Source organism: Bufo gargarizans, chromosome 4 (assembly GCF_014858855.1).
Source record: "Bufo gargarizans isolate SCDJY-AF-19 chromosome 4, ASM1485885v1, whole genome shotgun sequence".
Taxonomy (NCBI): Eukaryota; Metazoa; Chordata; class Amphibia; order Anura; family Bufonidae; genus Bufo; species Bufo gargarizans.
The window spans coordinates 43,730,632-43,745,824 of record NC_058083.1 but is presented as its reverse complement, the minus strand read 5'-3'; the positions used below and the strand labels follow the sequence as shown (position 1 = coordinate 43,745,824).

At 41.1% G+C, this 15,193-nt stretch overlaps 1 protein-coding gene across 1 annotated transcript in view; it reads left to right on the top strand.

Annotated features, from left to right (window-relative positions):
- Nucleotides 1–15,193, top strand: part of MSRA (methionine sulfoxide reductase A) — a 272,063-nt gene that overhangs the window by 106,788 nt on the left and 150,082 nt on the right. Inside the window, exon 3 of the mRNA XM_044289623.1 lies at nucleotides 9,431–9,499. Within this exon, the coding sequence (XP_044145558.1) occupies nucleotides 9,431–9,499 (69 nt within the window). The remainder of the gene's footprint in view (nucleotides 1–9,430; nucleotides 9,500–15,193) is intronic.

The following is a 15,193-nucleotide window of genomic DNA, read 5'->3' as shown; positions in this document are numbered from 1 at the left end:
TATCAGATCCATGGGTGTCCAACTCTCACCTCCCTCGCCGATCAGCTGTTTTCACTACCTATGATATTGAAATGAGACCGCTCCATCCACCGGGGAGTGTTCATGCCTGGTAACTGTAGACCCTAAAAAAATCTGAACGAGGAAGATAAATGAGGTACCTGAACTACTCTGAAACAGTTGACCGGTGAGGGTACTAGATGATGGACCTCTACCGATCTGATATTGGTGGCCTATCCTGAGGATGGACCATCAATGTCAAAATCCCTGGCAACAAATTTCATAGTGATGTCCACCTTCCCAACCATGTTTTTTTTTCTTCAATGCCTTTAAAATTCTAAATAAAGCAACTCCGCAATAGGTCTTAAAGTCTAAAGGTAGTTCATCAATATCAGATCCATGGGTGTCCAACTCTCACCTCCCTCGCCGATCAGCTGTTTTCACTACCTATGATATTGAAATGAGACCGCTCCATCCACCGGGTAGTGTTCATGCCTGGTAACTGTAGACCCTAAAAAAATCTGAACGAGGAAGATAAATGAGGTGTTTTAGAGGAACAGAAGTGGTCGTAGTTCAAATACTGACATCTGGAAGCTGAGAAGGTAAGAAGCTTGAGTAGAACTATCTATCATTAATGGAATGAGGATCAACGTCTCCAGTTATATTATGCTGACCAATTTTGGAACCCTATCTCCCAACAAACCGAACATCTGGTAAAAGCTCGACAGCTGAATGATCCTAAGATTAAAAAAAAAAATGAAGAAAGGTCCATCTCAGCATTTTGCAAAAAATGCCTTCATGGTAGATAAGCTCATGGGCAATTTCCTTTTTTGTGGGCGCTCAGACATGGACCCTTTCTTGTATCAGTCCTACATCTCCTGAGTCATCAGTGGCGGACCTAATGGAGCAGCACACGCTGAGGTGAATGGTAATTACTTATTGACTTTCCGAGGGTCCAGATGAAAGTAGGGTAGAGATAAGGAATAAGAGGCCACAGAAGCGAAGATTGTGAGCGGGCTAAAGGATGATCGCTGTTAACTCTTCATGGATTGAAGGCATCATGTTGGGAGCAGTTTGCTGAAGCAGGAACAACGTTTTGTTTAATGCCCTTTAACGATCCTTCCCAATCCTTGCTCATCTAAATATGGCAGCAATCAACTCACAAATGAGCCACCACATGTTGACACATCACTTGTTTTATGCGACATGTAAAAGATCGCTGGTCTGAAGCAATTCTCCCCTTGTAAACAGGAGATGTGCTGCCGATAATATACCTCTTGTATGGGGAACGAAAGGTCATATTGGCCGTTATTTATATTTATGTCGTCGATGAGGTTAATCAGATATGAGGGTTCAGCAGATAGGACTTCCATCAGTCAGGTCCCATTCAGATTGTCGGGACGGAATGTCTTTACAAATGCTCGTCCCCCATAACTGGCTCGTGTAGATGCACCGCCAATCATCCGACAGATGAGCAAAACATGTTTTCAGGTGATGCGATTGTTTATGCAGCAAATAAAATCATCAGTAATTGGTAGCAAATCATGATCTCTAAAGAAACTCTATGGGAATGACACAAATGGGAAGATTGCTGCAATGTAAATGCAGCAGAATAAGCTGTTTGTTTACTATCATTGCTCTCTATCTGCAAATGTATATGGGCTCTAAATGGTGTAGGAAGGAACAAGGGGCCATCATTGATGGTCGGTACGTGTCACTGAGGTCCCTGGCCTTGGTGAGGTAATTGTGTCAGTATTGCAGATTGCAGTCTGACACTTCAGCGGTTTAGTATGGCTGTAAAGCTGATCCGGGACGGCTTTTACTGGGAGTAGCCAAAGTGCTGGGTGGGTGGCTACTCCCCACGTTCCAGGCCGGGAATTGGCAGGTTTAAAAGCAGTCAGCACTGTCAGGTGTTGTGGATTACTCCTCTCTGACAGGGGAGCACAGTCAGTCTGTGTTTGGGACCTAAGCTTTGTGCCGTGCTGGAGGGCTGAGAGCCGCATGCTGGGAAACAGGCCCCTTAAAGCTGGTGGCGAAAAAAACTGCTAACAAGGTGATTGTTTTGTTCCTTTGACTTTCCATTGTGTGAATTAACACCAAGACTGCGAACTGTCAATTTGTTTTTCCTTATGTGTGAATAAACACTGAAGTTTTGCTTTACCAACTGTTTTTTGCCTCTGTACTGCGTCTACTTACCCTGCCTACCAGAGCAAATCTCCACAGTGGGTCTAGTTGTCTTGTAAGGGCCCATTTACATGTGCTGATGCACAGGGAAGTCATTGGGAATGAACTATTTGTTATATTCCCTCTGTATAAAGATAGTTCATACCCGTACATATTCACATGGAGTGATGTGCTGCTGACAAACTATGTAGGTAGATGACGGGTTGGGTGATCGGTGACACATTTACATGGGGACATTATCAGAAATGACCATTTCATGAGCAACTCATCATATAGACACCAGGGCCACAAGACTTCTCAGCTCCACCAGCATCTCTCTCCCGCTCTTTGGGTGATGTTTGCAAAAAGTATAAAAAATAATAATTAGGGATAAGCGAATTTCATATTTTGAAGTTCGGGTTCGGGTTGTGGTAAAATCTTATCTGCGTTATGGATTCTGTTACCACGGACCATAACGCAATTCCATGACGGAATGCCTTTAGAGGAATTCCGTTATTCATTCCGTCATAATAGAAGTCTATGGGCTGCAAAACGGATCCGTCCGGTTTACGTTATGCTGGAGTCCTCTCCTGCATAACGTAAACCGGACGGATCGGTTATGCAGGCCATAGACTTCTATTATGATGGAATGAATAACGGAATTCCTCTAAAGGCATTCCGTCATGGAATTGCGTTATGGTCCGTGGTAACGGAATTCATAACACAATTCAGTAAATACCCGAACCCGCACACGGACTTCAAAATATGAAATTCACTCATCCCTTGTATGTGTATGTAGGGCTGGGTGATTTTGCAAAAAATTAAATAATAATTAATAATAATTATCCTTTTTTTTATGACAATAACTTTTTTATTTTTCTGTCGAATTGTAGATTTTTTTAAAAACAATTTTGGAGTATATGTTAACATATAGGATTTTTGTTTAGTGAAAATCCGTGGTGACGGATGTCAATGTATGGCATCCATCAGAGGCATCTGTTTAACGTATATGTTAAACATATGATGTGAACCCAACCTTATTTATTGATTGCGGTACAGACAGGAAAAAAAAAAGCTTTTCCACTATAGTTTTGCACTTTAAATTTAGAACGTTCACTGTGCAGCCTAACTGTCATTTATTCTGTGGGTGAGTACGATGATGGTGATGTTGAGCTCCTGAGATGATCTAGAGTGCCGTTTCAGTGCAGGGTTTCTTCAGTTTCTGCAACCTGCACCATATAACTGTAGCTTTGGTCCATGTCCGATCTGCATTTTTTTTGCGTATGACTTGTGGACCTATTTATTTCTTTGGGGGTCCTCATAAATTCATCCAGGTGCTGTCCACATCTGTATGGCCATTCCACAATACGTGTCCTATTCTTGTCTGTTTTTCAGATGAGAATGGGCATTTCTAATGATGGGAGTGAGAAAACTGCAAAACTTCAGAGCTGAAATCTCCTGACATTCTCTGCTTGTTCAGTGTTAATGTGGTGATTTCTATAGTTGCACTTTTTTTTTTTAAAGTATTATCTTTAAAAATTGACACTTTGGGACGATATTGTCTGGAGAAACCGTAAGGGATTCAGAGATGGCCATTCATACTGCAAGCCTGATCCCATAATGACGGCTGAGGGGCCCAGGAGCCGTGAGCTACCTCTCTGAGCAGTGGTTTACCATTTTCTGTTCTAGCCATAAAGGGTAGTTAAAAATTTGCCTGTGAATGTAGGACCATTGATATGGCTGCGCTTCCACCCAACTCCATCACAAACAATTCCATGATTTGCCATACAATTTTCTTTATCTTCAAGGCAAGACCAGCGTTGGGCTCATATTCTATTGTGACATTAGTATCCGGCAATCTGCCATTCGTTTCATAAACACTTAGCCTACATTATCCATAATCATTCCCTTTGGATGAAGGTGATGTCACATCAGTAGCCAGTTTATGTTTGGGTGTCTTTGGCCATGTTGGAAGAAGTCTTTCCTGTCAGTCTTGAGTGGAAGCAGCAAAGTGACATTGTTATTGGGGATTTTTAGAGTGTTTTTGTATACTTGTATATTTTATTTTATTTTTTACTTTCTCTTCCTTTTTATTCTGTCAATGTGAATTAGACGATTACAGTCAACAATGCAAGCGTAAATATAGCAACCATAAAATCTTCGTGAGATATCTGCTTTGGTCATCGTTCATCTTCTAAGTTTCATTCGTTGTTTTAGAAGGTTCTTCCTTTATTTACAAGAGTCTTTTATTTTGATTCTATTCAAAAACTTTCCGACTGTCCCCCCCCCCCCTCCTTTGGTTGTTCAAGGACGGCTAAGCAAGGACGCTGTCTTGTCTCGCTGACTCTCATCTAGACGGTTTTACAGATGTAAGAACAAAGAATCAATTAAAATCAGTTTAATGGACTGTGAAAATGGTTATGTGGTTCGTTTTTTTGAGCAGAGCTTGCCGTACATTCTAATGAAGTGGAGAGGTAGGTGGCTGCTCTCGAGTCTACCTGTAAACACAAACAATAGGTGGCTGATTCATTCTGCGGAGATTTTACACCGATAACACTCAACGTTGTGATTACGGGGAACTGGGTTCTGGAAAAAAATGGTTATTACCAGTCTAGAGAGGAGGAACGTTGAGAAATTGTGATCCTCTACCCCTCATTTCTGACTTGGAGACCTCTCTGAAAGGTCACGTCTGTCATGATGTGTCAAATGGTACATACTGATGGGAAAAACCGTTTACGATGCTGAATGTGATCGTAACTAATAAAAAATGTCACTAAACCTGGAAATTAATTTGTAAGCACTTACCTCTTTGATTTTCTGCAAACTTATAATACAAAATCTTATGGAAAAGAGCCCCATCTATTTTCTGTAATATAGCTATAGAGCTGAGGATTAACTAGCATTGGGGGCAGTAGGGAATCCAAGATTTTGTAAACTCCAATACTACATGTGTAGGATCTACACAGAATCCTCAAGGGTCTGTACTATGGACCCATAAGCACTTGATGTGCTTCCATATGGTAAGGTTTCTACGTCATGCAGGATGCAATGGAACATGCTTCAACTCATAAAGCATCTGTGAAAAAATACCTCTGGATGTCTCAGTGTAAAATCGGAAGCAATTGAAAGTACCTTATGGACACCTCAGACTATATACTGCATGAATCTGAAGTTCAGCTGTGCACATGAGCTCTGAGATTGGTTTGACATAAGGAGAAGAAGGGGGGCAAAACAGATATATTCCTGGATCTGTAACATAGGGTAGGAAACAGTGCAGCCTTGTACTCCACCCAAACGACTGTCCCTACCTGTTTGCAAAATCTACCCTAAATGACGACCCCAACTTGGCGACGATCCCTGACTTGACTAAGTTCAGGGACCTGAACCTAATAGAGTAGATGAGAAGGCAGACAGAGGGCAAAACCAGGACCGGATCAGAATTCAAAAGTTAAGTCAAATACACAGCAGAGTGAAACCAGGAGATAACGTTAGAGACCAATTCAGTAGGCAAAGGTGAGTTCACAAACTAGCAGAGTCTAAAACCAAACAGTGTCCAATGTCAAGAAAGGTCAATTAACAAGCAGAGTCAAATACCATAAGGTCATATCACAGACAAAATCAGTATTCAGAGGCAAAGACAGAGAAACAGGCCAAAAGTCAGCGATCCAGAGTAACAAACACGCAACTAGCTAGTGAGTCAGGAAGACCAATCACCGACAACCATGGCCAGCAGCTGCCTGTTTGAATAGCCCGCCCTCAGGAAGCATGTGATGGTACCGAGCCTCATTGACCCGGCGTCCTTGATCCTTGACAGGACGGCCAATCCAATAGAGCTGTCATTGATTTCCATGCCCTCTAATGATAATGAGATGACTCTGCTCATTCTGTGTCAGTCTATACAGCAAAGCTGACAAGTGAGGAAACTGAAAAAAAAAAAAATATGGTAACATATGTCACCCAGACTTATGTATTTCCAGACATATGTCCAGTTCATCACCCTGTGTTGTCTTAAAGCACAGTGTACACATAAGGGTCCATTCACACGTCCGTAGTGTATTGCGGATCCGCAATACACCCGGCCGGCACCCCCATAGAACTGCCTATTCTTGTCTGCAATTGTGGACAATAATATGACATGTTCTATTTTTTTCCGGAGCCGCGGATCGGAAGATAGGAGGCGCACTCCGGAAATGCGGATGTGGACAGCACACTGTGTGCTGTCCGCATCCATTCTTGCCCCATAGAGAATAAATTGGTCCGCACCCGTTCCGCAATTTGCGGAATGGATGCGGACCCATTCTACGGACATGTAAATGGACCCTAACGCATACAAAGACCTAATGGTAAAAGGCAGACTAATAAAACCGCCTGTTACTTTTTCATAGGTTATAATTTTGCAAAGTGAAATGTGGACACCATACTTTCACACTAGCTTTTCTATTTTCCGGTATTGAGATCCGTCATAGGGTCTCAATACCGGGAAAAAAAAACCACTTCTGTTTTGTTCCCATTCAATGTCAATGGGGACAAAACGTAACTGAACAGAACGGAGCGCTCCAAAATGCATTCCATTCTCATACCGGAGAGCAGCATGCTGCGGTTTGCTTTCCATCCTGGAATGCGGAGCAAGATATGACCCACAATGCAAGTCAATGGGGACGGATCCGTTTTCTCTGACACAATAGAAAACGGATCCATCCCCCATTGACTTTCAATGGTGTTCATGACGGATCCATCTTGCCTATGTTAAAGATAATATACGTTCATAACGGATGCACATGGTTGTATTTTCAGTAAAGATGAGGGTTTTTGCTGAACCCTGCCGGATCCAGCAAAAACACTAGTATGAAAGTAGCCTGAAAGCTCTGTCCACCTATTGTGTCTCCAGTAAATGATCCTGGTATCTCGCACCTCGGTGAGACTCTGCACTCCCAGTATTATTATGAGCAATATTACTGCGCCAGAACTCAGAGGCGGAGAAAGGTCACTGCAATCTCTTCTAATTGAATTCTCCAGTAAATCCCGGAGATCCTGGGGTGTTTTATTGATGAAAGCAAAATATCTCTTTTAAATTATACATTAACATTTCTCTGGTAACGCTACTCCTGTGGTGCTGTAATCCTGCAGTCAGGGACGTTTTAATGGGCTCTTAATCCTCTATTCAAAACAAGACTAAAAGCTTGTGCTAAAGGTTGTGTGAGGTTTTTATGAATGTTTATATAGCGCCAGCCTACCCTGTAGGGTCTTGTGTCCGGTGGGACTTCTTTACCTTCCAGTTGAGGGACTATGTCATAGCAAACCAGTTGACCTATCAATGTTTTTGAAATGTTGAACAACAGTAAAGATCCCAGAGGACACCCACAGGTATGGGGAGAACCTAAAAACTCCATGTAGATGATGCCCTTGATCAGATTAGAACCCAGGACCCCAGTTTTACAGGAACCAACATCAACTATTCAGCCACCGTGCTGACCCAAGAGCCTTCAATAGCTAAGTAAGATGGCCACACTCCTCAGATATCTGTTGATCGAGCATTCATCTTCATCTCCCTACATTCAGGACATTGGTCTTCGACAAAGAAGCCCCATCATTGGCTGATTCTACTGAATTTGGAAGCCTCCACTGACTTTCATCTAGTGTATGGGAGCTAAGTGGCAGTACTCCGGCATGGCCACTATACAATGAACAGAGCCTTTTGCTTCTAGTTCTGTCCACTGTTTTGTTTCGAAAACATCTGATCGGTGGGGATGTTGGATGTTGAACTCCCACCAATCTGATATTAGGTCATCCGTATCTTCAGACTGGAAAACCCCACAGGAATTTTTAATCATTCTATTGTTATTGTATTATCCTCATGAATAATTATTGTATCATTCGTCCTAGCTTTTATTTAAGGCTCTGTTCACAGTTGTAACAGAGGAGCATCCATTTCAAAATCATTCACATTTGACCCAAAAAAAATATTTTCAGCAAAATGATGGACTGGTGACAAAATCCACTTGACCACATTATAAGTCGGCGGATTCCATTGGTGTTCGTCTTGCAACAGATCCAACAGTGTATTTCAGTTTTTAATGGAAATCGCAACGCAACATTAGGTCCAATTACTCATTTAGCCGACAGCCATCACACCAGACCCCTCCATACACATGCACACATGAATGGAAAGAGTGTGAAAGACACTGCCAGGTGCCTCTGGTGGCGGTGGATTATCTTCTTGAGAATAAAAATATTGGGCAGTTGAAATCCAACTGTCTGAATCCTATCTCCTCTGACGTTATAAGGTCTACTGTTCCTGCCGAAATCGGTGGATTTATCTACTGTGTACTGCGAGCTTTAGGCTTTATTCACACTAGCATCAACGCTTCTGAGTCATAATATCTGATACGAATCCATTTACAAAGAGATGACAGACTTTATTAAGTTAGGCCTCATGCACGCAGCCATATCTAAATATCTAATCCATGGGCATTCATATTTTTTTTTCCTCACTCCCATTAATCAATAGGCCTATTCTCATCCACAAAAATCAGGAGAGGAATAGAATCTTTGCCGAGTATAACGAATCGGGCACACGGATCTATGAAAAAAGCTGCTGTGTGCATGGCCCCATTGAAATGATTGGGTCAGTGTGCTATCCCAGAAAAAACATGGCACACTGAAGAAAAACGCAGTTGTGTGCATGAAGCCTTATAATGTGCTGTTGTATAATTTAAAAAAGTTGTATTAAAGATTAGAGTCGAGCAAATGAATTCTAACAAGTCAGATTCGTTCAAAATCAGCACAGATGGGCTGGCGTTGCTGCCCCTCGGTCAAGAGACTCCCCCTTCCTCTTTGATTGACAGGACCAGACATCTCATTTGGCCCCATCAATCTCACCTCTGTACTGTTTCTCAGAATCTGCAAAAGTGCAGAGGGTCTGCTGCTACCTGAGTAACTCATATATACCGACTGCGCATGCGCCGCTGCTGTCTCAGCAGACCCAAAAGTGCATCTCTTTTCAAAGCCGTCGCTCTTATGTATGGAGATGTCAGCAACGCAAGCGTAGTCAGTATCTACGCTGCTCAAGGAGTAGTAGCAGCACCTCTGCCCAGTGCTCAGGGCAAGGCACAGGTGCCACATTGACAAGGGAGCAGGGAGTCTTTTGACCACGGAGGCCAGCCCTTGCTAATTTTGAAGGAATTTTATTCTTTAGAATCGATTCGCTCATCTCTTTTAAAGCCACATCTACAACTATAGATGACCTGACATTTTGTGTTATATTTTTCAGTTAAACACCATGTCAATGGCAATTCCTTGGTTGAACCATTTCCTGAAGGGACGCAGATGGCAATATTTGGTAAGTAGCTAATAATCTCTACTTGTCTACTTTATGTCGGAAAGAAAGGTCTCTTTAAAAGGTTATTCCAGCATTTTACTATTGATCGGTGGAGGTCCGACACACCACTCACCCTCCGATATGCCGTTAACTTGTAGCTCAAGCGCCTGAACTGCACAGCTCCGTCCATAGTGTTGTAGCCATAGCTGGTAACTGCAGGATTGCCCCCACTGAAGTCAATGGGAGCAGTGCTGCAGTTAGCAGCTCTGTCCACTACACAAAGGATGGAGCTGAGTAGTTCTGGCACCAGAGCTTTTCTAAAACAACTGATTGGTGGGGGTGCATGGTGTCAGACCCCCGCCAATCAGATATTGATGGCCTGTCCTGAAGGTAGGCCATCAGTGGCAAAAACCTGAAACACACCTGTAGCTCTGTCTGTTTATTAACTGCCATGTTGAACAGTTGGGGAGTCACCAATAATTGGGCTTTGGTGCCCTTTACCAACGAGTTTACAATTGTGAGCTTGAAATGATCGGTCACTGTAGGGAAATTCCCTTTTTTATTAAGAGGGTCCTCTGATGATAAACTACTTAAATGTTGTTCTGCTACATGGACACCCAACAGAAATCCAATCAGATTATCTGTAATCTGGGAGGAATCCTGTCAGGAAGTGTTCACTTTTCCTGCAGCACCTCCGTAGGTGAAATGAAGTATTACACTGTTGCCTCAATTGGCTGTCCATGTAATGCATGACCATGCTGGGTCCTCCAGAACGAGAGACATTCTTTGTAGTTACTGTGGTTGATTAGACGTTTTCTTTCTAAAGGTCAAAAAGCTCCTCATTGCCAGGCAGGTAACTTGTTCCATCGTGTTTACAATTTTTAAGAACCGTTCGTCAATGGAAAACAAATTTGACCGATTGCCCCAGATTAATTACTCCTTTTTCTTATAAAAATATAGCATTCAGATGTTTAAAAGCCGACCGGGGGCACCCCACTGTTGTGTACAAATGAAATCGGAATTAGGACAGACGGGCGCGTCAGGCTAATAATGCTGGGCTGGCCCCAAATTGAGTTGGATGGAGGACTTGTTTAATTTAACGTAATGAAGGTTGTGTAATTACATCGGCAGCGTGGTCACACTGTGATAATGCTCTAATTTATCATTGGGAAAACGTTTCAGGCAGTGCGCCTGCCCATCGCCAATGCAATAAGTCACTCAACTCCTTTATAACCAGGTATAAGTGGGTCAATTCAGTGAGAGGGACAAGCGGAGCTCCTAGATAAAACAGCATTAAAGAGCACTTCCACCCACTACAGTTCTTGAGTCTTGTTCTTCTGTCGAGTTGTTGAATTTAACCTCAGGCGAAAAAATAAGAAAATATAAAAAATATAAAAATATAAAAAATTTACTTTTTTTCTTACTATTGAGCTGTTAGAGGGATTGTTTTTTCTCAGTGGACCTGTACTTTTCATTGGTATAATTTTGTGGTACTATAAAAATACCACATGACCTTACCCCTCAAGAAAAAAATTAAAATAAAATTAAATAAAAAACGATGTCAAAAAAGACTTTTTTTTTGTCACCTTACATCACAAAAAGTGTAATGGCAAGCGATCAAAAAGTCATAAGAACCCAAAAATTGTACCAATCCAACAGTCATCTTATCCCGCAAAAAATTAGACCCTAACTAAGACAATGGCACTCAGAATATGGACACACTAAAACATGATTTATTTTGTTTAAAAAATGCTGTTATTGTGTAAAACGTAAATAAATGTTAAAAAAAGTATACATATTAGGTATCGCCGCGTCCGTAAGAACCTACTCTATAAAAATATCACATAAAATAACCCCTCAGGTGAACACCGTAAAAAAAAAAAAAAAAAGGGTGTAAAAAAAAAAAAAAAGGGTGTAAAAAAAAAAAAGCCATTTTTTGTCACCTTACATCACAAAAAGTATAATAGCAAGCGATAAAAAAGTCATATGCAAACTAAAATAGTACCATCATCTGATACCGAAAAAAATTAGCCCCTACATAAGACAGTCACCCAAAAATATATTAAAAATACTATGGCTTTCAGAATATGGAGACACTAAAAAAAAAACTTTTTTTTCAAAAATGCTTTATTATGTAAAACTGAAACAAACATATTTGGTATTGTCGCGTCTGTATCAACCTGCTCTATAAAAATACCACATGATCTAACCTGTCAGATGAACATTGTAAATAACAAAAAATAAAAACAGTGCCAAAACAGCTATTTTTTGTTACCTTGCCTCACAAAAAGTGTAATATAGAGCAACCAAAAATCATATGTACCCTAAAATAGTACCAACAAAACTGCCACCTTATCCCGTAGTTTCCAAAATGGGGTCTTTTTTCGAGTTTCTACTCTATGGGTGCATCAGGGGGTCCTCAAATGTGATATGGCAGCTTAAAATTATCCCAGTAAAATCTGCCTTCCAAAAACCATATGGCATAGAAACATAGAATGTGTCGGCAGATAAGAACCATTTGGCCCATCTGGTCTGCCCAATATACTGAATACTATGGATAGCACCTGGCCCTATCTTATATGATGGCGTTCCTTTCCTTCTGCGCCCTGCCGTGTGCCTGTACAGCAGTTTACGACCACATATGGAGTGTTTCTGTAAACTACAGAATCAGGGCAATAAATATTGTGTTTTGTTTCGATGTTAACACTTGCTTTGTTAATGGAAAAAGTTGATTAAAATGGAAAATCTGCCAAAAAAGTGAAATTCTGAAATTTCATCTCCATTTTCCATTAATTCTTGTGGAACGCCTAAATGTTTAACAAAGTTTGTAAAAATCAGTTTTGAATACATTGAGGGGTGTAGTTTCTAAAATGGGGTCATTTTTGGGTGGTTTCTATTATGCAAGCCTCACAAAAGGACTTCAGACCTGAACTGGTTCTTAAAAAGTTTTTGGGGGAAATTTTCGGAAAAATGTCAAGATTTGTTTCTAAACTTCTAAGCCTTCTAATGTCCCCAAAAAATAAAATGGCATTCACAAAATGATCCAAACATGAAGTAGACATATGGGGAATGTAAAGTAAAAGCTATTTTTGGAGGTATTGCTATCTATTATAAAAGTAGAGAAATTGAAATTTGGAATTTTGCGAATTTTTCCAAATTTTTGGTAAATATATATATTTTTTATAAATAAAAATTAAATTTTTTTGACTCAATTTCACCATTGTCATGAAGTACAATATGTGATGAGAAAACAATCTCAGAATGGCCTGGATAAGTAAAAGCGTTTTAAAGATATCACCACATAAAGTGACACTGGTCAGATTTGCTAAAAATGTCCTGGGCAGGAAGGTGAAAAATGGCAGGGTTCTTAAGGTGTACCTTCATTCTGGATGTAGTCAGGACTTTAGATGGATCGTGGGTGTAATTATGTAATTAGCAGTTGTGTGTTGTCTTTTGTCTAACCTTTATTGATTGTAAGTTTTCTATTTGGTGTTGGTGTATTTAGTTAATTTGCTCACAAAGATTATACATTTGCCCAATTATCCTTATTCCTTTAAAGGGTAACTGTCATGTTTTCATCCAAAAATCTATTTTAGCATATGTTACTGCTGCAGCGGCATTATGCATAAAGCAATCTTTAGTTTCTTCAATACCACTGTTTTCCTTGAGTTTTTCCCTTAGTTACGGCTGTTGAAACATTTACAATATGATTACCTTCTCAACATGGCTCCTCTGCGAGTTCTCTGAGGCCAAAACTGCTTTCCCTCACTTCCCATACACACTTGCTGTAGCCAGCAGCTCCCTGACAGCCAATCGGATTGGATTACTGAGAGACACGCCTCCTCACTCTGAAGCCTAATGCAGGCATGCAGTGTGAAGGACCGCTCCTCTGTCTTCTGTTTACAGTAAAGGGAAGACAGATAAGCCTTAGCAACAGTCTTTTAAGGGAGCAGTGGAAAGGGACAGAGGACATTAATGAAAGCTGTTATTATAAGGTAATTACAGATCTTTTGGCAATCATTGACAGACTAAGGCCTCATGCACACGACCGTTTTTTATTAAGGTCCGCAAAAACGGGGTCCGTAGGTCCGTGATCCGTGACCGTTTTTTCGTCCGTGGGTCTTCCTTGTTTTTTGGAGGATCCACGGACATGAAAAATGAAAAAAAATCTAAGTCAAGTTTGCCATTGAAATGATAGGAAAAAACGGACACGGATCACGGACACGGATCACGGACACGGATGACAATCTTGTGTGCATCCGTGATTTTTCACGGACCCATTGACTTGAATGGGTCCGTGAACCGTTGGCCGTGAAAAAAATAGGACAGGTCATATTTTTTTCACGGCCAGGAAGCACGGATCACGGATGCGGCTGCCAAACGGTGCATTTTCCGATTTTTCCACGGACCCATTGAAAGTCAATGGGTCCGTGAAAAAAAACGGAAAACGGCACAACGGCCACGGATGCACACAACGGTCGTGTGCATGAGGCCTAAGGCCTCATGCACACGGATGTTGCTTGGGTCTGCATCCGAGCCACCGTTTTGGCGGCTCGGATGCTGACCAATTTACTTCAATGGGGCCGCAAAAGATGCGGACAGCACTCCGTGTTCTGTCCGCATCCGTTGCTCCGTTCTGTGGCCCCGCAAAAAAAATATAACCTGTCCTATTCTTGTCTGTTTTGCAAAAGGCATAGGGGCGGCTTCGGTTTTTTGCATCGTGTGCATGTAGACTAACTCAGGTATACATGCCTACCTCTAATAAACTAGCAAATAAAAAAATATGACAGTTACACATTAATAAATGTACTTCCTTTTAATATTCTTAAAGTAGTGTGTGTAGTCCCTCTTTAAAGATTATCTGAACTTAAAATGATGTTTTTTTAGCAAGTTAATTTGTTAGCAATACACTCAGAAAACCCCTTTCAACTAAATTGAGAAGAATATGACTTAAAGGGCATCTGTCAGCAGTTTTGTCCCTATGACACTGGCTGACCTGTTACATGTGCGCTTGGCAGCTGAAGACGTCTGTGTTGGTCCCATGTTCATATGTGCCCGTATTGCTGAGAGAAATGATGTTTTATTATTTGCAAATGAGCCTCTAGGAGCAACGGGGGCGTTACCATTACACCTAGAGGCTCAGCTCTCTCTGCAACTGGTGCGCCCTCTGCACTTTGACTTTTGGAGAAGTCAGGGTCAGGTGTGATATAGCGAAAATTGAGGCACACAGATTTAAAGTGTTGCAATCAAACTTTTTTATTTTTAAGCTTTGCAGTAGTTTCATCTAATAGCCAATATTAATCCTTGGTACAAACAGTGTATTTTGACCAGACGTTTCGGTCATTTCAGACCTTCATCAGTGGTCACATTTTTTATCTGTAACAATATATAGTACAAAATGAGTTGGGATGAAAACAACTGAAATTTTTTATTTTTTTTTAAAGAAATTTTCGTTATATACATGTATGTAATAATCCAATTAGTTGCTGGATACATAGCTAAATTGACACATAATAGAACACGCACAGACGTCATGGGGGGGGTTAGATCATGCAGAGTTGATGAGAATCAGGATATATAGAGAAGAGGGTACACGGAGGTGTTTCTGTACAGAATATGGTCAGATAGATGTTGTCAGAGAAACCCATGTAGTGTATCTCAATAGGGTATGTTAGTGACATCCATCTTGGTCGTATGTGGAAACCATAAGTGGAT